The 25,409-nt window shown below is 44.9% G+C and overlaps 1 protein-coding gene across 3 annotated transcripts in view; it reads right to left on the reverse strand.

Annotated features, from left to right (window-relative positions):
• Window positions 1–6,026: 6,026 nt before the first annotated feature.
• The window catches only part of SIMC1 (SUMO interacting motifs containing 1), a 114,810-nt gene continuing 95,427 nt past the window's right edge, over window positions 6,027–25,409 (reverse strand). For 2 of the 3 annotated variants that reach the window (XM_069763983.1, XM_069763982.1), the window contains one exon: window positions 6,027–6,332. In XM_069763983.1, coding sequence (XP_069620084.1) covers window positions 6,288–6,332 — 45 coding nt within the window. In that variant the 3' untranslated portion in view covers window positions 6,027–6,287. The remainder of the gene's footprint in view (window positions 6,333–25,409) is intronic. The other variant, XM_069763984.1, reaches the window with a different exon arrangement.

Genomic DNA, 25,409 nt, shown 5'->3' on the forward strand with positions numbered 1-25,409 from the left:
ACCTGTTTCATTTCTGCGTTTGTGACTTTCATCTTTACTCACAGTCAATATATGTGGGGGGCTGCCTTTTCCTTTGGGGAATTTCTCTGAGGCAAGGTAGGCTTTATTTTCTATCTATAGGGCTAGCTAGCTCTTAGGCTGTGACGAGGCGCCTAGGGAGCATCAGGAGCGCTCCACGGCTATTTCTAGTGTGTGTGATAGGATTAGGGATTGCGGTCAGCAGAGCTCCCACATCCCAGAGCTTGTCCTGCGTGAGTTTTAACTATCAGGTCATTCCGGGTGCTCCTAACCACCAGGTCATAACAGACTCCACCAGAGAGCGGGCGGGATGAGGAAGTGGTGTGGGAGTGGGAAACGCTAAATAGGCGGTTGAAAAGGTATGAGGCAATCCAGTACAGGGCAAGGTGTTTGATGCCAAGGGAAGAAAGAATCTGTAGCAGTAGGCAGTGATCGACTGTCGAAAGCAGAGGACAGGTCAAGGAGGAGGAGAATGGAGAACTGTCTGTTAGCTTTGGCTGTAAGTCATTAGTAATTTTTTTCAGGGCAGTTTTGGTGGAGTGGTGGGGGCGGAAGCCAGATTGGAGGTTGTCAAGGAGAGAGTTAGATGAGAGGTGGGAGGAAATTTGAGCATGGACATGCTGCTCAAGGAGTTTTGAAGCAAACGGGAGCAGTGATATGGGGCGGTAGCTGGGCATAGCCGTTGGGTCAAGGTTAGTTTTTTTGAGGATGGGTGTGATGGTGGCATGTTTGAAGGCAGAGGGGAAGGTACCAGAAGATAGCGATAGGTTGAAGAGATGGGTTAGGGCTGGAATGAGCGTGTTAGTGAGGTTGGGGAGCAGGTGGGAGGGGATGGGGTCAAGTGCACAGGTGGTGAGGTGCGATTTGGAAAAGAGGCGAGTAAGCTCTCCTTCAGTGATGTTGGAGAGGGAGGTTATTAGGGAAGGGCAGAGGTCTGGTATATGGAGTGGTTGGGGTCGTGGAACAGTTAGGGTTTGCCTTGTTTGGTCGATCTTGTGTTTGAAGTAGGTGGCAAAGTCTTCGGAAGAGATGAGGGGAGTTGGAGGTGGCATTGGTGGGCGGAGGAGGGAGGTAAATGTGCTGAATAGTTGTTTTGGGTTGTAAGATAGTGAAGATACAAGATTAGTGAAATAAGTCTGTTTAGGGGAGGTGAGGGCTAATTTGAGGTCAAATGTAGCTTGTTTGAAAGCAGTGAAGTCGTCTGGCAGGCGTGTTTTCTTCCAACGCCGCTCCGCAACCCTGGATGCTTGTCGAAGTTTTTTTGTGAGATTGTTATGCCAAGGTTGCCTATTGTTTCGTTGCACTGTGCCATGCATGAGAGGGGCGACTGAGTCTATGGCTGATGTGAGGGTGGAGTTATAGAAAGCGGTGGTGCTGTCCAAGTCGTGGAGTGAAGATATGGAGGACAGGGGTAGGAGAGAGTCTGTGAATGTCTAAATGTGCGAGGTTTCTGCGAGGATGTGGTAATGGCTGGACATGGGGGACAGGTGAGGAGGACAAGGATGAGAAGGTGAGTAGATGGCGGTCAGATAGGGGGGAGAGCTTGTGAGATTAGATAAGGAACAGAGGCGGGTGAAGATGAGGTCTAGTGTATGTTAGTCTGTGTGGGTGGCTGTGGAGGACCACTGAGTGAGTCCAAAGGATGAAGTAGGGGCCAGTAGCTTGGAGGCTGCTGGCTGGCGTGTGTCAGCAGGGATATTAAAGTCACCCATGATGATGGTGGGGATGTCAGCAGAGAGAAAGTGAAGAAGCCAGGTGGATAATTGGTCGAGGAAGGCAGTGGCGGAGCCGGTGGTCGGTATATGACAGCCATTTGGAGATTGGAGGGAGCGTAGATACGGACAGAGTGAACCTCGAAAGAAGGGAGGATAAAGGAGGGCGGTGGTTGGATAGGGTTGAAGGAACAGTTTTTAGAAAGAAGGATACCCACTCCTCCACGTCTGTTGCCAGAGCGAGGAGTGTGAGTAAATTGGAGGCCACCGTAGCTCAGTGCTGCAGGCGAGGCCGTGTCAGGGGGCGTCAGCCAGGTTTCAGTGAGGGCCAGGAAGGAAAGGTTGCGGGAAGTGAAGAGATCATGGACCATGGGGAGCTTGTTGCAGACAGAGCGGGCATTCCAAACTGCCACAGAGAGGAAGCAGGGGGGTGGGGGTCAATGGCACAGATTTTAAGTGTGAGGGATCGCAACCCCGACGCGACGTCATCGAAGGTCCTTCACTCTCTGCATTCTCAGGAACGGAGGCGGACGCTTGCAGCGGTGACAGCCAGGGTTCGTCCGAGGGGTGAGTATAGCCATATTTTATTTTTATTCTTTATTTTTTACATTAATATGGATCCCAGGGCCTGAAGGAGAGTTTCCTCTCCTTCAGACCCTGGGAACCATCCAGGATACATTCCGATATTCGTGTCCCATTGACTTGTATTGGTATCGGCCGATACCGATACTTTCAAATATCGGAAGGTATCGCTCAACACTAGTTGCGATGGTTTCTCATAGTGTGAGAAGGATAGGGGCGAGGATTAGTGTTGAATGAGGCGGGGGGGGGGCAGGATTGGGGGATGTCGGCTGCAGTGAGAATAAGCAGGGAAGGAAGCAGGTGGGTGCAGGAGAGTGATTGGCTTATATTATATTTTGGTGGTAGAGGTCTGAGGTTAGAGAGCAGGTCTGCCGATGAAGCGAGGTGGGGGTAAGAGGGGGAGATAAGTTATGTGGTTTGAGGGGGCGAGGGTATGGGGTTAGTGGAGGAGAGTGAGGATTAGTGGAGCAAAAACAGTGGGGGAAATGAGAGCATGGTTAAAGAGCAGGGGAGAAAAAGAAAGGCAAGTAAATTTAGAAGACAGATTAGTCTTACCGTCTGGCCGATTTCTGGACTATTTCTGCTATATTTCTAAAGACACTTAGAAGATGTCACTTCAAATGATGTCACATCTGACCGAGGCCATATCGGACCAGCACCACGCAACTTATACCGTTTGAAGAGTCCATGAAATGAAGCCAGGTGGAAGAGGAAGGAGGTTGGGGACAGTTCACGGCAGGGAGCAATTCACAGATTGCAGTTAATAATACATTTGATTTAGCATCAAGGTTGGTGAAGGATAGGATAAGATGGAAGGATAGGATAAGATGGGAGGATAGAGCTAGGTGTGAGGAACATGTGTATCAATATGCATTCAGCAAGCTTGAAGTATGATACATGGAATTAGGGAAAAAGAAGCAAAGTAACACTTAGGACAGAGGGAGAGAAGTATATGGGATTCAGGGGTGCAGTGGCTATTCCAGAGTAGGAGATGGTTCAGACGTACTTGTGAATGAAAGCAGATGGATCAGGGCATGGCAGCATGAAAAAGAATATACCATGGGTTATCATTGTGGTATATTTCAGATGATACACTTAAAATATGTCACTTGAAATTATGTCACATCTGACTAAAGTCAGATCTGACCCGTTCCATGGAACTTATACCATTCAAATATGAGTTCTCCTTTTGAACCTCTCTGTGAGCACTCCTTTCTGTCTTGAAAGGTGGCGTTTCTTGTGGCCATCACCTCCATTAGATGCATCTCGGAATTGGCAGCTCTTTCCTTTTGCCCCCTTTCCTTGTTGTCCAACAGGACAAGGTGATTTTGCAGCCTCCACCTTTCCTTTCCAAGGTGGTGTCTACTTTTCACCTAAATCAGGATATCGTCCTCCTTTCCTTTTGCCCGACTCGCGCATCCTTTGCAGCGTTCACTGAACAGGTTAGACCTGGTCAGGGCCGTACGGGTCTGTTTGGCTAAGACAGCCCCCTTTAAGAAGACAGACTGTCATTCTAGAGGGTGTGCATTGAGGCCTGCCTCCAATGCCACGATTGCTTGCTGGATCTGGACAGCGATTTTGGAGGCATACTGGGTTAAGAACAGAGCACCTCCCCCTGGGATTAAGGCACACTTTACCTGGAGAGTGGGTGCCTCCTGGGTGGTACACCACAGGGCATCCGCTCTGCAAAGCGACAACCTGGTCTTCCATCCACACGTTCACCAAGTTTTACAGGGTCCATACCTACGCTTTGGCGGACGCCAGCCTAAATAGGATCTTGCAGGCGGCAGTGGCGAGTTCTCAGACCTGAACAGTTTATATTGTTCCGTCCCCAGGGACTGGTTTGGGATGTTCCATGGTTTCCTGTGTCCCTCAATGAAGTGATAGAGAAGACAGGATTTTTGGTTACTCACTGTAAAATCTCTCGAGCCATTATTGGGGGACACAGCACCCTCCCATGTATATCAGCTCTACTTCCTGTGTTATTGTTACAGTGTGAGTTGTGTTCATTTCTTTTACATGTTGCTCCTCCTACTGCTTTCTCACTAACTGATTGACCTAGTGCCAGTTGGTGGGGTGTACACTGCAGAGGAGGAGCTAACTTTTTTTTTGTGCTTAGTGTCAGCAGCATAAACCCATAGTTTCCTGTGTCCCCCAATGAAGGCTCTGAGAAACAGATTTTATGGTAACCAAAACCCTGTTATCTCCAACAATAAGCAAGCACTATGATAAGTGCAAATACCGATGATGTCCTCACTTAAAGAATGACTTCCAAACCCCTTTAACGGCCCAGTTTGAGACTTTTGTAAAGCGAGTCGCAGAACGGTAGAAATATGACTGCTAATAATGAACTTTGTTTACTACATGAGCGAACCTTAAAACCCAGGCCAGCTTTGGTCTTAATTTACAGTTTCGTTGATATTGCTGTAAGAGGGATTGTGTTGCAGGATGAGTTGCATTAGTCAGTGGCACTTTGCTTTTAATTTTTTACATAATTACGCTGTTTAACCCTTTATGGGATGCTATGTAAAAACCAGCGAACGTAGGCAAAAACCTGCTTTTTAGGAATCCACAAAATGTCACATAATGATGCTTTGTTTTTGTAGACATTATTAAATGACAGATTGTGAGCTGGCACTGTAATATTAGGCTCATTGGTGTCTACATCAAGTGCAGTAGCTCAGATCTCTACTTCCATAGCGGAGTTTGAAAGGCTAGAGCATTTGAGGAGACTTGATTTCTTATGGCTGCTCAATAAGTGGGGAAATAATCGCTCAATTACCAGTTTTTCAACAAAAAAAAAAAAATCCAAATAAATTCCTAGCATTAAGTTATGCTTCTGCCACAAACTGCAGGTTAATTAGGTCAATAAGACTGAATACCACATTGCTCTAGTAAAGAATGAGGGCACAATGGTACTACCGTATTTTCCGGCGTATAAGACAACTTTTTGACCCCTAAAAATTGTCCCAAAAGTCGGGGGTCGTCTTATACACCGGGTACGGGGAGCAATCCTGCATTTTGGCGTGTGGTTCCCAGGGTCTGGAGGAGAGGAGACTCTCCTTCAGGCTTGGGATCCATATTCATGTAAAAAATAAAGAATAAAAATAAAAAACATGGCTATACTCACCCCTCCGACAGACCCTGGCTCACAGCGCTGCTAGTGTCTCCCTCCGTTCCTAAGAATGCGGTGAGTGAAGGACCTTCAATGACATCGCGCTCAGGTGACCGGTCACCTGACCGCGACATCAAAGGTCCTTCACTCACTGCATTCTCAGGAACGGAGGGAGACGCTAGCAGCGCTGTGAGCTAGGGGCCGTCCGAGGTTGAGTATATCCATGTTTTTTATTTTTATTCTTTATTTTTTACATGAATATGGATCCCAGGGCCTGAAGGAGAGTCTCCTCTCCTCCAGACCCTGGGAAACACACGCCGTATAAGATGACTGGGCGTGTAAGATGACCCCTGTCTTATACGGCGGGCATATCCCAAATTCCATATTTTATATGGAAAAGTTGGCGGTCATCTTATACGCCCAGTCGTCTTATACGCCAGGAAATACGGTACTCAAAATCCAAATATCTTATTACAAGATGTATTTGTAAGAATAATTTGCTTATAAAGAATACATGTAAAACTTTTATACAAAGAACAACCTATTTACATAAATAAAGTGCTGAATCCCGCAGCCACGACAGATTAAAACTACCTGCATACCTCTAAAATTTATTAAAACAGAGAACATTTACCTTCGGTTTGGGAACTGCCAATAAAAACGAATAGCTAGGATATTTTTCTAACTATACTACCTTTTAGCAGCGGTACATAGCATTGAGCGCAAGAGAAACAGTTTATTCAGAAGAGCGGCAGAAGGCTCGGCTCCGAGACAAGTCCGGTGCTTGAAGACTGTGAGTGAATTATCCACGTCTGATTCAGTGATGCCCCCTGAAAGAACTAATCGACTGTGTGGTCTTTTCAAAATTTCATCTGTGCGGTCCGTAACAGGGATTCGTAAGTGATCTGCAAGAAAAAGTCTGTTCTGGTTTACATCTGCATTGACACATTTGCATGATAGCTACAGGCTGATTTTCAATTCACTGTTTTGTGAAGTGTATGGAAATGTGGATTTGTAATAATTTTTAAAATCTGAAAACTGACATGCATGTGTCTCCAGCGCCAAGTAGTCTGACACCCCTAAACAAAATCCTGAGAGACCAGCTGCCCCCAGAAGTCAATTAGTAAATTGGGTCGACCTGGCTGGAATTTTTCTTTAACTACAGCTGTGCTGTGAAGGCCTGAGAGATTTGTCTGAAATCATTAAGGATCAAACGGCATCGTGAAAACTAGGGAAGACACAAGACAGGTCATAGCTAAAGTAAAGCATGGCTAGTAGTGATGAGCAAACATGCTCTGATAACCTGTCATCAGAGCATGCTCGGGTGTAATCAGTATCTTGGACGTGCTCTGATATGTTCGAGTAACTGCGGCTGCATGTTTGCAACTGTAACAGCCGCAAAACATGCAGCTGTAGGGACTCGACTGGAACATATCAGAGCATGCCAAAAATGCTCGGATAACATGTTACCTGAGCACGTTCATTCATCAGTAAATGGTTAGGTCATATAAACAAAATCTGAGCATGTCAGAGCGCTATTCAATCCATCATCCAAAAATGGATTGAGTCTGACTCAACTGCAGACCTATTGAGACATGGCCATCCACCTAAATGGACATCCCAAGCAAGATCACCAATTAAAGAATCTGCCAGGAGGCCCATGGTGTCTCTAGAGGAGCTGCAGAGATCCACAGCTCAGGTGGGAGAATTTGTCAGCAGGACTACTATTTGTAGACACCAAAAATCTGGCCATCATAGGAGACTGACAAGAAGAAAGCTATTTTTTTTAAAGCAAGCCATAAGATGTCCCATTTACAGTTTGCAAATAGCCATGCAATGGGATGCAGCTAGCATGTGGAAGAAGGTGCTCTGGTTGGATGAGACCAAAGTTGAGCTTTTTGGGTTAAAGCCAAAATGCTATGTGTTGTGGAAAACTAATACTGCACATGACCCTGAAAACACCATCCCCACTGTCAAACATGGTGTTGTCAGCCTCGTACTGTGGGAAGCTGGCCAGAGTTGATTGGAACATGGATAGTGCTAAATACAGGGCAATCCTGGAGAGAAAAACCCGTTAGAGGATGCAAAAGACTTGAAGGTGAACAGACACCACAGTCTCAAGCATGACAATTACCTTAAATATACTTTCAGATCTACAACGGAATGGTTTAAGTCAAAGCAGACTAATGTATTTGAATGACCCTGTAACAGTCCAGACTTAAATCTCATTGAGTCTCTGTGACAAGACTTGAAAATTGATGATCAGAAGTCACTGAGCTAGAGTTAAGGTACCGTCACATTTAGCGACGCTGCAGCGATCCAGACAACGATCCCGATCGCTGCAGCGTCGCGGTTTGGTCGCTGGAGAGCTGTCACACAGACAGCTCTCCAGCGACCAACAACGCCGGTCCCCTGGTAACCAGGGTAAACATCGGGTTACTAAGCGCAGGGCCGCGCTTAGTAACCCGATATTTACCCTGGTTACCAGCGTAAAAGTAAAAAAAAAAACACTACATACCTTCCGCTGTCTGTCCCCCGGTGCTGTGCTTTCCTGCACTGACTGAGCGCCAGCCGGAAAGCAGAGCGGTGACGTAATCGCTGTGCTCTGCTTTCCGGCTGGCCGGCGCTCACAGTGCAGAGAAGCACAGCGCCGGAGGACAGACAGCGGAAGGTAAGTATGTAGTCTTTGTTTTTTTTTTTACTTTTATGCTGGTAACCAGGGTAAACATTGGGTTACTAAGCGCGGCCCTGCGCTTAGTAACCCGATGTTTACCCTGGTTACCAGTGAAGACATCGATGAATCAGCGTCACACACGCCGATTCAGCGATGTCTGCGGGAGTCCAGCGACGAAATAAAGTTCTGGACTTTCTGCACCGACCAACGATGGCACAGCAGGATCCTGATCGCTGCTGCGTGTCAAACACAACGATATCCTAATCCAGGACGCTGCAACGTCACGGATCGCTAGCGATATCGTTCAGTGACGGTACCTTGAGTTTGCAAGGAAGAATGGGCAAAAAAAGCCAGCCTCTGTGCAAATGTGATGGAGACTTCCCCCAAAATACTTGCAGCACTAACTCAGGGGGCCTAAATACAAATGCACATCACAATTTTCATATTTAGATTTTAAAATAATTAGAACACCATGTATCATTTCCTTTACATTTCACAAATAATTGTTACTTTGTTGGTATTGCACAAAATCCAAAGAAAATGCATTTAAAGGGAACCTGTCATCAGGATCGTGCAAATTAAACTACAGTGTCAGGATAACGCCTTTATCCTGAATAAAATTATAACTAGGTTGATTAAAATCTGTCTTGTGGTTTAATCTGTATTTGTAGTTTTCTGTTTGATTCTGGTGCTCCAGGGTGGCCTTTGGGCGAGGCTTTATGTGGTCTGCTTACATATTCATCTTTTTGTTTTATGACAGGTCACTGATACCTCAGTGATAGTCACCCTATTTTACATACTGCACATAACATTGTGGGGTTAGGACAAAAAAAAAATACATCCAGTGAAATGGCACCAGCGCTTGCACAGTAGTTTCTATGGGTAAGAGATAGATGCTACTGCGCAGAGGCAGCCGCCATTTTCCTGGATGCACATCATAAGCCCATGAAGATACATTATGTAAGCTGAGCACCACAAAGCCCCCCACAGGCTGCCCTGGAGCACCATAATCTCATTAACTGAAAACTACAGATACAGATTAAACAACCACAAGACTGATTTCTTCACCCACGTATCATTTTAATCAGTATAACAGTGCCACCTGACAGTGTATGCAAATAAAGTTTGTGGGTGTTGTGGGGGGAAGTTCATAAATACTTTCAAGACCTTGTACAAGTAGTTGGATTGCAGTCAACTACTGTACTCACCGTTTACTACAATGCTCATGCATTGTTAAGGACATGAAATATGCAAATTGCCTCTTCAAAGAGGAAGTGGACTTGAACTCTAGTGCCACCTATTGGAGGTAGAAATCCTAAAATTCAATATCAACCCTTTAAATGAGCTTTGCTTTATGACTTACTGTCTGCACCGATTAGGGGCAACACCCTGAAACACCAGAATCTCAATTTGCAAAGTATGAGATCTGATTTGGCTAGGTGAGAGGGCTTAAGATTGGGTTCTAAGGGGGTGACCAGCCAGTCCTGGCATGTCAGAGTGAGGAGACATGTATGTAATGCATGCTCCTCTGGGAAATTAAATATGTAAATTATCTTCAGAGAAGAAGAGGACTAGAACTCTAGTGCCACCTATTGGAAGTAGCAATCCAAAAAGTCAGTACTGTTGAAGACCGTATTACATTTAGTACATATTCTGGTAGAAGATACTATTCGATGACTTACCAAGTTTTAGACCTTATCCAAACTGAAAGCAATAGTTCAAAGTTATGAACAATTTTTATATGTCCAGGGAATGAATGGGTTGCAGACTCTGGTACATTACATGCCACTTTTTCCCCCCATCTTTCTGTGAGGAATACAGTTTCATATGCTAGGTAAAAGCTTATGTAGGTGGTCTACTACTGAGACATTGCGTAATATCTAGTGAATAAGAGGTGTATGAAAAAGTTTATGCACTAACTTACACCTTGTAATGATGGGGGCATGCTGGCAACAGTATATAGTGCCTGCAAGAAGGTACAGGAATCATAGAAGCTGTTGAAATGTGTATTTGAATCCACCCAGAGAAAGCCATGACCATCAAAGCAAAGGTATGACATACACATATCTATGGTGTCATTTTCTGGTGACCTTTAAAACACATGGAGATGCAATTTCCTATTTTTTTTTTTATAAGCTCTAAAAAAAAAAAAAAAAAATGTAATTAAAATTGTTTTCCTCAGCTGAGACAGTGACAAAGTGGGCAGGGGCTTACTTGTCTCCTTTCCCGTCTTAGGCTGCAGCTAGTGATGAGCGAGTGTACTCGTTGCTCGGGTGGTCTCCGAGTATTTGTGACTACTCAGATTTAGTTTATTACTGGCAGCTGAATGATTTACAGCTATTAGCCAGCTTGAACACATGTGGGGATTCCCTAGCAACCCCCAAATGTAATCAGGCTGGCTAATAGCTGTAAATCATTCAGCTGCCAGTGATAAACTAAACCTCCGAACACTAACAAATACTCGGATATCACCCGAGCGTGCTCGGGAAAACCCGAGCAACGAGTATACTCGCTCATCACTAGCTGCAGCCTCTAGCTTTCTGAAGCTGCGAGAGACTGGGTGCATTTCACTTTTCCCTATGTCTACCACAACTTTCACAATTCATCAAATGCAGCACTGGGCTAAGTTGTATTCTCCTGGCCTTCACCATGTCCTACTCCAGATTCAGTAAGTGGTTATTCCTTGAGCAGGAAATTAATAACTGTTCACTCTCCTGCTCTATAGTTAGGAGCACATAAGGGAAAGGAAGGGTCTGGTTTAGGACAACAAATGAAAGTCTTGTCACGGTTCACACTTGCGTTGTGCAGTCCGTTCAACAAATCCGTTAAACGGACTGCACTAACGCAAGTGCCGACTTTGGCACTGCGCTAGCGCAGATTGAGCATCTGCTAGCTCCATCTGCGCTAGCAGTGATGGACCTGGAAACGCTGCAGCCCACGTCTCGGGTCTGTCACTCAACGTCGGCACATCGCTAGCGCACGCCCATTGTGGACGTACGCTAGCGATGCGTTCGCCATTGCAAGTAATGGCGGCGTTAACGGACTGCGCTACACCGCGTTATGCTGCGGTGTAACAGTCCGTTAAACGGGTTCACACAACGCAGTGTGAACCCAGCTTTATGCTTACTCAGATGTATTGTTTCTGCTTATTTTTATAGTGGCAAATTGCATCAACTCTAGGTTATATAGAGTGATCAGATGAATTGCAAAAAAAAAAAATGCAGACATAATAAATCTGTCTACACTATGGTTACTTTCTTTTACCTTTCCTTCCCCTTTCCCCCACCCAACATTCCCGTTCCCTATGTTCCCCTATATGTATCCATGGATGAAGCATATATCAATACAAAATCAATGCATAAAGTTTGTTGTTATATTTAAAAGTTTAATAAAAACACTTAAAAAAAAAAAAAAAAAAAATGCAGACATCCCTTGCCATAGAAAAACTTAATTTCTGCAGAGCTGGAATTCAATGGAAAACGTTTTTTTGTGATTTAAGCAAGATAAAGAGTTATTAACAAAAAGGCAGCAGAAATAGGAGCAGACTGGTTCATTTCAAATGAGGGTTGGTGATTGAAAGCGTTGTCTTCTGTTAACACTAGCTACCACCAAGGAAACACGTGGCTCCAGTCCCTGACACCAAGCAGCTTGGATGGTATCTGAGTCATTCTATTTTCGGCATTGAATCCTGCATATATCTATATATGTTAGTCATCCTATTATGCATTTGTTTGTGTTTATAGATATTTAACTCACTTTTGCATGTCCTTACTCAGAGAGATCACATAACTGTTTCAAAGCGGTTTATGATAAATGTAGACCTGGACATTTGTTTATCTGATCACTACATTTATTGTGTCCTGTTGTCTCAACTGAGTTGAGTGAGTTAGATTGATTGCTAACGAGCTTTAACACAAAAAAAAAAAAAAAGGGTGATCTAAGGGCTAGCCTTCTATAAATGTAGACTTAGCTTGGATGCATTCGTGCACTAGTATTCGTGTTTTTTCTTATTCAAAGTACTTTTTTTTCTAAGTACTCGGCAGTTATAACATGGCAGTTAGACAGGGCAGGAGACAGGTAAGACAATCTAAATCTAATCCATATTCACTTGAAATAGCACAAATACTCACCATATTTATTTGTATAATCTATATCCTGGCTGCCGCATTCACTCACATTCACCACCCTTGCATTAACTCTCTATACTCCATCCATATCGGCCCCTCTGTCCTCTCCTCTCCTATGTATAGCACTCATGCTCTGTTTACATTGCTTAACAGTGCAGATCCATTCAGTTCCACCATCCAACACAAGAGACGCTCTCACAAATCACTTAACCATCTGCTCACTCTTTCGATCCTCCTTCTCCTAGTCGCTGGAGACATTGCTCCCAACCCCGGCCCCCCATGTTATAGCCAGTCAAGCCTCCCAACTGCTACACTCAGAAACCCCTCTAACCTTATTAATATTCCCTGCATGCCTTCTGTCTCTTTGAATTGTGCCCTTTGGAATTCTCGCTCTGTGTGTAATAAACTCTCCTTCATTCATGACTTCTTCCTTTCTAATTCTCTTAATCTCCTGGCTCTTACGGAAACCTGGATCCAGCAGTCAGACACCACCGCGGCTGCTGCTCTTTCATATGGTGGACTACACTTTTCTCATACCCCAAGATCAGACAACAGAGCAGGTGGAGGCGTTGGTCTGCTCCTTTCACCCAAATATACTTTCCAAGTTATCCCCCAAGTACCCTCACTTGTCTTCCCTTCCTTTGAGGTCCATGTGGTCAGACTCTACGTCCCCTTCTCCATGCGAGTGGCGGTGGTGTATCGTTGTCCCAGCCCCTCTCATCAGTTCCTGGATCACTTTGCCACCTGCCTTCCACATTTTCTCTCCTGTGACACCCCCACCCTTATCATGGGTGATTTCAACATCCCCATTGCCTCTCCCCTCTCCCCATCTGCTTCTCACCTTTTATCTCTATCCTCCTCTTTCAGCCTCTCGCAGCATACTAACTCTCCAACACATGAAGATGGAAACTCCCTTGACTTGGTCTTCTCCCGGCTTTGCTCAGTGGATGATTTCACAAACTCCCCTCTCCCACTCTATGACCACAACCTTCTTTCATTCTCTATCAAGAACTGCCATCCCGCTCAGATCACCCCCACTTTCCACACTTATAGAAACATACAGGCCATTAACACCCAGAAACTTATGAAGAACTTGCAGTCCTCATTGGCCCCAATCTTCTCCATCTCATGTCCTGATTCTGCTCTGAAGCATTACAATGAAACCCTGCAAAGTGCTCTGGATGAAGCTGCTCCTCCTATACATAAAACAACTCGGCACAGACGGCAACAACCGTGGCACACGCTGCAAACACGTTTCCTGCAGCGGTGCTCCAGGTGCGCAGAACGTCTGTGGAGAAAATCTAATCTACCCGAAGATTTCATCCATTATAAGTTCATGCTAAAGACATACAATTCTGCCCTTCACCTCTCCAAACAAACCTACTTCAACACCCTCATCACCTCCCTGTCCAATAACCCTAAACGTCTCTTTGACACGTTCCAGTCCCTACTCAACCCAAGAGAGCAGGCCCCAACCACGGATCTCCATGCTGACGATCTGGCCAATTACTTCAAAGAAAAAATTGACCACATTCGACAGGAAATCATCTCCCAATCTCTTCATACCATGCACTGTCCTCCCTCCCCCACTGCATCTAGTTCACTCTCTGACTTTGAAGCAGTTACAGAAGAAGAAGTAAGCAGGCTCCTTGCATCTTCTCGCCCGACCACTTGCACCAGTGACCCCATTCCGTCACATCTCCTCCAGTCCCTTTCCCCGGCTGTCACCTCTCACCTAACAAAAATATTCAACCTTTCCCTCACTTCCGGTATTTTTCCCTCCTCATTTAAGCATGCCATCATACATCCATTACTTAAAAAACCATCCCTTGATCAAAACTGTGCCGCTAATTATAGACCTGTCTCTAATCTTCCCTTCATCTCTAAACTCCTCGAACGCCTGGTCCACTCACGTCTTACCCGCTATCTCTCAGATAACTCTCTTCTCGACCCTCTTCAATCTGGCTTCCGCTCTTTACACTCTACTGAAACTGCCCTCACTAAAGTCTCTAATGACCTACTAACAGCTAAATCTAATGGTCACTACTCCATGCTAATTCTCTTGGATCTCTCTGCAGCATTCGATACTGTGGATCATCAGCTCCTCCTCACTATGCTCCGCTCCATCGGCCTCAAGGACACCGTTCTCTCCTGGTTCTCCTCCTATCTCTCTGACCGATCCTTCACTGTATGTTTTGCTGGTTCCTCCTCCTCTCACCTTCCCCTTACTGTTGGGGTTCCTCAAGGATCAGTCCTAGGCCCCCTCCTCTTCTCGTTGTATACTGCCCCTATTGGACAAACAATCAGTAGATTTGGTTTCCAGAACCATCTCTATGCTGACGACACCCAATTATACACCTCTTCTCCTGTTGTCACGCCGACCTTTTTAGAAAACACCAGTGATTGTCTTACCGCTGTCTCTAACATCATGTCCTCCCTCTATCTGAAACTAAACCTGTCAAAAACTGAACTCCTCGTGTTCTCTCCCTCTACTAACCTACCTTTGCCTGACATTGCCATCTCCGTGTGCGGTTCCACCATTACTCCAAAGCAACATGCCCGCTGCCTTGGGGTCATCCTTGATTCTGACCTTTCATTCACCCCCCACATTCGATCACTGGCTCGTTCTTCTTACCTGCATCTCAAAAACATTTCTAGAATTCGCCCTTTTCTTACTTTCGACTCTGCAAAAACTCTGACTGTTTCACTTATTCATTCTCGTCTGGACTATTGTAACTCTCTACTAATCGACCTCCCTCTTACCAAACTTTCCCCACTCCAATCTGTCCTGAATGCTGCTGCAAGGATCATGTTCCTCACCAACCGTTACACCGATGCCTCTACCTTGTGCCAGTCATTACACTGGCTACCCATCCACTCCAGAATCCAGTACAAAACTACTACCCTCATCCACAAAGCACTCCATGGCTCTGCACCACCCTACATCTCCTCTCTGGTCTCAGTCTACCACCCTTCCCGTGCCCTCCGCTCCGCTAATGACCTCAGGTTAGCATCCTCAATAATCAGAACCTCCCACTCCCGTCTCCAAGACTTTACACGTGCTGCGCCGATTCTTTGAAATGCACTACCTAGGTTAATACGATTAATCCCCAATCCCCACAGTTTTAAGCGTACCCTAAAAACTCACTTGTTCAGACTGGCCTACTGCCTCAATGCATTAACCTAACGATCCCTGTGTGGCCTATTTATATATATATAAAAAAAAAAAACAGGTTCCTCGCATCATGTTCTAATTCACTTTATGCAGTTAATAGCCCTCTGTGTCTGTACTGCTACATACTTAGGCAGTTAACTGGTTCATGCAGCTTTACATGAACACCCGAGCCTTACACTATTGCCGGTCCGAATAACTAAAGCAATTGTTACCATCCACCTCTCGTGTCTCCCCTTTTCCTCATAGTCCGTAAGCTTGCGAGCAGGGCCCTCATTCCTCCTGGTATCTGTTTTGAACTGTATTTCTGTTATGCTGTAATGTCTATTGTCTGTACAAGTCCCCTCTATAATTTGTAAAGCGCTGCGGAATATGTTGGCGCTATATAAATAAAAATTATTATTATTATCATTGCTTTGAATCAAACAGGCTTTACAGGCACCTAAAATCAACCACTTATCAGATCATCAAGAACTTAAAGGTTCATTTGCTGTAAAAAAGACTTCAAGGACCCGAAGAGTCGAGCAAGTGCCAGGATTGTCTCCTAAAGCAGATTCAGGTATTTGTTGGTTCAATACCAATAGAGAGCTTGCGGTGAAGTGAAAGCTTTTGAATCCTGGCTTGGTGTCGAAAAGGCAGCAAAAAAGCAATTTATTGCTAAGAAAAAATATGAGGATTGGATGGCAGAGGAGCGTTTCTCCCTTCAAACTGGAACATTTGGAAAAACTATTGTCCAAAGAAAAGGTGATCGCTACTATGAGTCCTGTGTCAATTCAACAGTAAAGCATCCAGAGACCATTCATGCGTGGGAATGCTTTTCATCCAAGGAAGTGAGCTTACTCCGTTTTGCCCAAGAACACTGTCATGAATATAGAATGGTAAGAATATACATTCTCCAAGAGCAACTTCTTCCACAAATCCAGGAGCAAGTTGGTGATGAGCAATGCTTTTTCAAGCATGGTGGAGCACCCCTTCACATGGCAAAAGTGATAAGTGCCTCAGTGGCAAAAAAAATGTAAAATGTTGGATTCATAGCCAGGAAATTGCTCTCATCTCAATTTTATTGGTCAATCAAAAGGGTGGGAAAACCCCCCACAAATTGATAAACTCCAAACACTTTGGACAGGAAGTGTACATGAAAACGCATGAAATGCTTATTTTAAACCATAGAAACATCCATTTCAATAAAAGTAAAAAAAACCCCACACATTTGGCTTTAACAAAATGTGTGCTTCCGTCTCAGAACTTTTGGCCACAACTCTACTGTAACATTACTGGCCAAAGAGTGATCAACATGCATCTAGCAATCACTAAATTCAACATAGTGGAAGCAATCATTCCTTGGCTACCTCAGAACTTCGATAAGAAGACAGCCTGTTAGGGGGCAACCTACTATATTCACACAAAGCATCCTGTTATATAGCAACATTTTTGGCGTTCCTGGGTGAGCTCGTCAAAATGGAAGACTACCAATATCTGAAGTCCGGCAAACCGCAGGCTTGGGATCAGAAGGACACAGACTAAATTCCGGGAAGGTAAGAACTTTGTTTTCTTGCAAACTTTCTCTGTGTCTCCACTTGTCTCAGTCTGCAGCCAAGCTCCGGGTATGTTATAGTTACCGTAAGTCTTTCTAAACGACCAGCCCATATTGTTTGGCAAAGAACCGTAGAATATCCAAGTGATACTTAAAGTGTATATTGGATTGGTCAATTTTCTGTGTTGCTGTCCCTGTCATATGTGTTTTGTTATAGGTCTAGCGTATGGCTGAAGTGTGAATGTGTTAACCTTGAGGAAAATATTTAGAATTGAGAGTCCTCAGTGGTTGATAGTTGATACCTTTTAATGGCTAACTGAAAAGATGGTAACAAATTGCAAGCTTTCGAGACTACACAGGTCTCTTCATCAGGCAAAGACTAAAACAAATATTTTCTGATTAGGGTCTCTGTTGTCATGACTAATCAGAGGACAATAAAACAATCCTTATCTAAGAACTGGCCCAATATTTATGGACATAACTGTTTATCACCCATGGTAATTCTGCTTCATGTCACCTGTCTTACCATGGTTTTTCCCTTTTTTTCTATGCTATGTTGCGCATAAATGTGATTGTCCAGAATTTGTTTTTGTCTTTGCCTGATGAAGAGACCTGTGTAGTCTCGAAAGCTTGCAATTTGTTACCATCTTTTCAGTTAGCCATTAAAAGGTATCAACCACTGAGGACTCTCAATTTCTAAATATTTTTCTAACACGGTACCAAGATATATTTCTTTCCCTTAACCTTGAGGATACATCCTTTTGGGGAGTGATAGAGATACAGTGTAAAAAGCCGATTGACTCGGGATAGGTCCTCTGCAGTTCTCTCCGGTGACCCAGTGGGCACCCTGAGTTAGGGGACAAGTCCGTCTGTCTTTCATGGTGTAAAGTCTGTCTGTCTTGTTCTATATGTAGTAGTTGCTCCCATACGATACCAAGAGATCTTGAGAGAATCATACTAATCTGCCTATTATTTTGCTCTCTGGTGGATATATAAGAATATCTGTGCTTACTAAGATTTAAAATCTGGGGAACGTGCCACTTCTCTATAAGAGGCCATGAGGATTTGATGACTGTGACCCTGGAGAAGTCACATTGGCCAAGTCATTGTTCCTGAGGTCCACACACCTACAAACTGTAAAATACAGTTTAGGTCATGTAAGTTGAGGACCATAAGAGGAACTATTGTTTTTGGGAGTCTGCACACCTACAAACTGTGAAAACAGTCAAGGTTTTGCAAGTTGTGGGCAAAAACGGGCACCATGGAAGAAAATCAAGGGCCAGGAGAAGTAGGCATAAGTAGGGCTAAATATCAGGACTGCAGTAAGGCATCAACCAGAGAGCGAGGCTAGGCAGAAGTAGAGCATATAGATAGCAAAGAGCACCAGGAAGAAGGGGAAGGTCGCAGTGCGTATGACATAATGAAAGACAGTAAAGGTCAGGTAGCTGTGAAAGACATGGACGTTCATTGTATTGAATAATTGTGTGTGGAAGAAGGTGAATGATATGAGACTCCTTGCATGAGCTGAAAGACTGTATGTATGTAATAAGGATTTGAAAATAAAAATCCTGATTGTTTAAGGGAGTCCGATTAGGTGTGATCCTTGGTCAACTGGTACCAGGGATAAAACAAAGGAACACTAACAAGTAAAAACACAGTCACACGTGTACGAATGATATCAGCTGAAAGCACCCTTAGTCATGAAGTCTAAGGCTAGGTTCACATTGCGTTAGGGCAGTCCGTTTAGCGCATAGCGCTACGGACTGTGCTAACGCAATGTCCCAAAAGGGATCGCGTTTGCCGATCCCGCTAGCGCAGATACCCGATCTGCGCTAGTGAGGAACGGACCTCGGACGCTGCAAGCAGCGTCCGCGGTCCATCCGAAACTAACGGAACATCGCTAGTGCATGCCGAAAATTGCATGCGCTAGAGATCCGTTAGCACATTGCCGTCAATGGGTGCACTAACGGATCCGTTGCATGGCGTTAATTGCGACAATTTTGCCATGTAACGGAGTCCGCTAGCGTTAACCCATTAACGCAATGTGAACCTAGCCTAACCCAACCATATAGCCCAGCTGCGCATAAGAACCTTTAATGGTAAGGATATTGGTTCTAGACATTTGGACTAACCATTTGCCAAAACATACATTCTGCTTCTGTTCATATCCATATGTTTGGTCTACCAAGGCAACACCTGCATAGATTGTCCACAATGCAACATCTGCAGGATTTCCACATGTTCTGTCCACCAAGCAATCATCTGCATAGATTCTGTATGTCTGCCCAACAATCTTCACAGAACATGTATGTTTCACTAACACCATTAGCATGCAATATGCATGTTATGCCAACTAGGCACATTCTACTTCGAATCTGCTATTTTGGGCAACATCCCCATAAAATCTATTATATTCCCACCAGGGCGACATCTGCATAGAACCAAGTCAATAACACTAAGGCTGGGTTCACACTGTGTTAGTTTGACCCGTTTAACGGACTACGTTACACCGCGGCATAACGCGGTGTAACGTAGTCTGTTAACGCCGCCATTACTTTCAATGGCGGACGCATTGCTAGCGCACGCCCACAATGGGCGTGCGCTAGCGATGTGAAGTCATTGAGTGACGGACCCGAGACGCAGGCTGCAGCGTTTCCGGGTCTCTCACTGCTAGCGCAGATGGAGCTAGCAGATGCTCCATCTGCGCTAGCGCTGTGCAAACATCGGCACTTGCGCTAGTGCAGTCCGTTTAACGGATGTGTTGAACGGACTGCACAACGCAAGTGTGAACTTACCCTTAAAACAGCCACACTCAAATGCTATAATATGCAAACGTTGAATATATGAAATTGTAACTGCATTACTGCTACAGCAAATATATTAACCCCTTCATGACAGCCTTTTTCGTTTTTGCGGGTTTTTTTTGCTTCCCTCCTCAGAGCCACAACTTTTTTTTTGCGTCAACATGTCCATGTGAGGGCTTGTTTTTAGATGTACAAGTTGTACTTTTGAAAAATACCTTTGGTTTTACCATATCGTGTACTCAAAAATGGGGAAAAAAGTCAAAGTGCGGTGAAATTGCAAACAAAGTGAAATTCCACAATGGTTTTTGAATTTTCTTTTTACCATGTTCATCAAATGCTACGACTGACCTGCCATTATGATTCTCCAGGTCATTAAGAGTTTATAGGCGCCAAACAAGTCTAGGTTCTTTTTTTAAGTAGTGAAAAAAGAATCCAAAGTTTGTTTAAAAACAAATAAAAAATAGAATTATTCTTACCGTTAATTCGGTTTCTAGTAACTCACCACGACAGCACACCTGGAGGATGTTACCCCTTTCCTAATAGGGGCAGGAAATGACAAGAGGTTAAATAACCCCTCCCTCATCCTCCCCCTCAGTGTTATTATAAAGGACCACAGGAGAAGGAATGCTTCAAATTATATTTATTCTTTTCAGAATGTATATCAAGCATAGGGAGGGATTACTCCTGCTGTCGTGGTGAGTTACTATAAACCGAATTAACGGTAAGAATAATTCTATTTTCTCTAGTAACCACCACGACAGCACACCTGGAGCAGTACCCAAGAGTAATCTATTAAGGGAGGGACTATAGCCCCAAGGACTTTTTCTCCGAAGGCCAAGTCCTCCTTTGACATCAGGTCAAGCCTGTAATGTTTGGAGAACGTATGGACAGAGGACCACGTAGCCGCTCTGCATATTTGCTCAATGAAAGCACTGGCTTTCTCGGCCCAGGAGACAGCTGTTGCTCTGGTAGAATGAGCTGTGAATTTTTCTGGCGGTGGAAGGCCTTGGATCTGATGGGCCTCCAAGATTGCTCTCTTGATCCAATTGGCAATTGTAGATTTGGAAGTCTTCTTTCCCTTATTCTGCCCATGAAGATGGATAAATAAATTCTGATCCTTCCTAATTTTATCTGAAATTTCAAGGTAATAAAGTACCGTTCTTTGAACGTCTAACGTAAGGAACTGTTGTTCTTTTTTTTGGTTCTTGATAAAAGGAAGGGAGAATTATCTCCTGTGACTTATGAAAGTCAGAGACGACTTTTGGAAGAAAGGATGGATCCAATCGCAGGATAAGCCTATCTTGTAGAATCCTCATGTAAGGTTCATTGATCGACAGGGCCTGTAGTTCACCTACTCTCCTGGCTGTAGTTATGGCTATCAGGAAGGTGGATTTCCAAGTCTATCCATTGCTATTGATGACAAAGGTTCGAAAGGTGGAAGTGTAAGTCCCTTCAGGACTATATTGAGGTCCCAAGACGGGACTATATTAATGGATCTTGGAGATATGCGGGATGCTGCCGTCATAAACCTTCTTATCCATCTGTGTTCGGCTAGAGGTTGGTCAAAATACGAGCTCAGTGCCGCCACCTGTACCTTGAGGGTGCTGGGTTTGAGACCTTTTTCTAATCCATCTTGTAAAAAATCCAGGATTCTGGCTAGGTTCGGCCTATTTGGGTTGGGCCGTTCAGGAGCACTCCATGTGATATAGGTCTTCCATATTTTCTGATAAATGGAATTGGTAACGGTCTTCCGGTTTTTCTGTAGCGTACTAATGACCTTCTTTGATAGCCCTCTGGTCCTCAGAATTGAGAATTCAGAAGCCAGGCATTCAGGTGTAATCTCTCGGGGTCTGGATGAAGTATTGGCCCTTGATAGAGGAGGTTCTTGATCGGAGGTAGTGCCATTGGTCCATCTACTTTTAGGCTGATGAGGGACCCAAACCAACTTCTTTTGGGCCAAAATGGAGCTACTAAGATTACACTGACTCTTTCTGTCCTTATCTTCTGTAGGACCCTTGGTAGAATTGGTAATGGAGGAAACACGTAGGCCAGTGAGAATGTCCATGGTTGGGCCAATGCGTCTACTCCTAGCCCCGGATTGGTTGGATCTAGTGAAAAAAATTGATCCACTTTTGTGTTCTGGGCGTTCGCGAACAGGTCCACTTCCGGCTGTCCCCACTTTCTGACCAAAATCTGAAAAGTCTCTGGGTCTAGACCCCATTCTCTGGGATGGATCTTTTCTCTGCTCAGGAAGTCGGCCTGTACATTTATTTCCCCTCTTATGTGCAGGGCAGAAAGAGAGAGAACATGTTCTTCGGCCCAGGAAAATATTCTGGCTGATATGGCCTTTAGATCCTCGTGTCTTGTACTTCCCTGATGACGAAGATGGGCAACTGTTGTCATGTTGTCCGAGTAGATCTTGATATGGGAATTCTGAACGAGAGTTACCGCTGCTTTGAGGACTTCCTCTACAGCTTTTAATTCTCTGAAGTTCGAGGATCGTTGACTTATCTCGCTTGGCCAGTTCCCCTGAAATATGTGTTGGGCTACCGTAGCTCCCCAACCTCTTTTGCTGGCATCTACTGTTATAGAGATTGCTGGGTCCTGCGACCAGGAAACTCCTGAGTAGGTTTTCCTTTTGTAGCCACCACGTCAAAGATGACTTTACGTGCGGTGGTATTCTGATCTTTCTGTCCAGAGAATCTGGGGATCCGTCCCAATTTGACAGAATAGGAGTCTGGAGTACCCTGGTGTGGGCTTGTGCCCATGACACCATCTGGATGCACGACGTCATGGTCCCGAGAACCGACATGGCCCATCTTAGAGAAGTTATCTTCTTGTCCCTCAATGTTCTGATCTTTGCTGTAAGCAAGGTCCGTTTTTGTTCTGGTAAAAAAGAGGTTTGGCTGCGAGAATCTAGTAGGACCCCTAAAAAGACCTTTGTTGTTGATGGAACCATCTCCGATTTCTTGTGGTTCACTATCCAGCCTAGGGACGATAAGATCTGGACTACCCTCTGAAGGTGTTCTTGAAGAGTGGGAACTGAGGGGGCCACTATCAGTAGGTCGTCGAGGTATGGAATTATGCATATTCTTTGACCTCTGATGTAGGCCATTACTTCGGACATGATCTTCGTGAAGATCCTCAGGGCTGAGGATAGCCCAAAGGGGAGGACATTGAACTGAAAATGGTCTATGTCTTTTCCTCTGGCGACTGCAAATCTTAGGAATTTTCGATAAGTTGGATGGATTGGGACGTGGTAATACGCATCCTGTAGATCTAACGTCGCCATGACGAAATCTTGTCCTATGAGGGGTACTGTGGACCTTACTGATTCCATCTTGAACCTTCTGTAGGCGACATGTTGATTCAGAGGTTTTAGGTTGATTATTATTCGATGGGACCCGTTTGGTTTCTTTATTAGAAACAAATTTGAACAATGTCCTTTGTTCTTCTCGTTCTCCGGGACTGAGGAGATCACTTTGTTGTCTAAAAGATCTTGTACTCCCGCTATCAATATGGACTGTAGCTTTGGTGTAGCTAAAGATGTTGTTCTTGACATCTTTTGAGGATATGATATCATCTCTATTTTTATTCCGTCTCTGACTGATGTTAACGTCCATTGGTCTGAGCAGATTGCTTGCCAGTATGGGAGGAAGTTTGAAATACGACCCCTACCCTGGTGGCGTCATTGTTTTCTCTGGTTTTGGGGCTGGGAAAGAAAGAGATTTCGGTCTCTCCCTCCTTTTGGGTAAGGGTACCGTCACACTATACGATTTACCTACGATCACGACCAGCGATATGACCTGGCCGTGATCGTAGGTAAATCGTAGTGTGGTCGCTGGGGAGCTGTCACACAGACAGCTCTCCAGCGACCAACGATGCCGAGGTCCCTGGGTAACCAGGGTAAACATCGGGTAACTAAGCGCAGGACCGCGCTTAGTAACCCGATGTTTACCCTGGTTACAAGCGTAAAACTAAAAAAAAAACAAACAGCACATACTTACATTCTGGTGTCCGTCAGGTCCCTTGCCGTCTGCTTCCCTCTGCTTCCCGCACTCACTGACTGCCGGCCGTAAAGTGAAAGTGAAAGCACAGCCGCTGTGCTCTGCTTTCACTTTACGGCTGGCAGTCACAGTGCGGGAAGCAGACGGCAAGGGACCTGACGGACACCAGAATGTAAGTATGTGCTGTTTGGTTTTTTTTAGTTTTACGCTTGTAACCAGGGTAAACATCGGGTTACTAAGCGCGGTCCTGCGCTTAGTAACCCGATGTTTACCCTGGTTACAAGCGAACGCATCGCTGGATCGCATCGCTAGATCGCTAGATCGGTGTCACACACACCGATCTAGCGATGACAGCGGGAGATCCAGCGATTAAAGAAAGTTCTAAACGATCTGCTACGACGTACGATTCTCAGCAGGATTCCTGATCGCTGCTGCGTGTCAGACACAGCGATATCGTAACAATATCGCTGGAACGTCACGAATCGTACCGTCGTAGCGATCAAAATGGTATAGTGTGACAGTACCCTAACTCCAGCGCCCTGTCTTACCCTTGCCTCTGTATTGAGGAGTATGCTCTTGTTGAGAGCGAAAGGGTCTTTTCCTAGGGTTTCTAGGTTCTGGCAATGTCTTTTTATCTGAAGCCTTCTCCAGTAGATCATCCAGGGCCGGCCCAAACATATAATTCCCTTTAAAGGGAATCGAACAGAGCCTCATCTTCGAGGTCATGTCCCCAGACCAGGATTTCAGCCAGAGTGCTCGTCTTACAGAATTTGACAATCCTGATGACCTTGCGGCCACCCTCACGGACTCAGCTGAGGCATCCGCTAGAAATCCTGTCGCTTTCTGGAAGATAGGTAGAGAGGCCAGGATCTCCTCCCTGGGAGTGCCTGAAGACAGGTGTTCCTCTAATTGACCCAGCCAGCGGTGCATTGATCTAGCCACACAGGTAGACACTGAATTGACGTTAAGTAAAGATTCAGACGTCTCCCAAGACTTTAGCAGCCCATCCATTTTACGCTCCAGAGGGTCCTTCAACTGGGAGGCATCTTCAAATGGTAGCGTGGTTTTCTTAGCTACCCTAGCGATCTGGATATCCACCTTAGGAATCTCTGACCAGCATGAAGCAGTTTCGTCATCTACCGGAAACCGATCCTTAATTTCTGCTGGGGTGGTCAACCTCTTTTCCGGAGTCTCCCATTCTTCTAGAACTAAATCACGGATGTTCTTGTGAATGGGAAATACTTGTTTCTTCTTAGAACGAAGACCCCCGAACATCTCATCTTGTACTGACTGAGCAGTTTTCTCTTCTTCAATCTCCATAGTCTTCCTCACTGCTGTGAGGAGTTCTTCTATGTCACTGGAGAAGTAGTATCTCTCTTGCTGAGAAGCCTGAGTCTAAGGATATTTCACCTTCCTCTGGAGGTTCATCCGACATCTCCCCCTGAGATTCCTCATGCCTTCAATCCTCTGGATTAAGCTTTCTTTTCTTAGCCTCCGGAGGAGTACTGGGGGAGGGAGTGGGTTGGGAGAGTGTGGCCAGAGAGCTTCTGATCTCATGCTGGATCAAGCCTTTAATCTCTTCCATTAGAGATGGCTGCTCTTCTCTGACAATTTTTTCTGTGCACTCTTTGCACAATGTCTTCTTATATTCCCCATAGTTTGTA

Source organism: Ranitomeya imitator, chromosome 4 (genome assembly GCF_032444005.1).
Source record: "Ranitomeya imitator isolate aRanImi1 chromosome 4, aRanImi1.pri, whole genome shotgun sequence".
NCBI classification, from domain to species: Eukaryota; Metazoa; Chordata; class Amphibia; order Anura; family Dendrobatidae; genus Ranitomeya; species Ranitomeya imitator.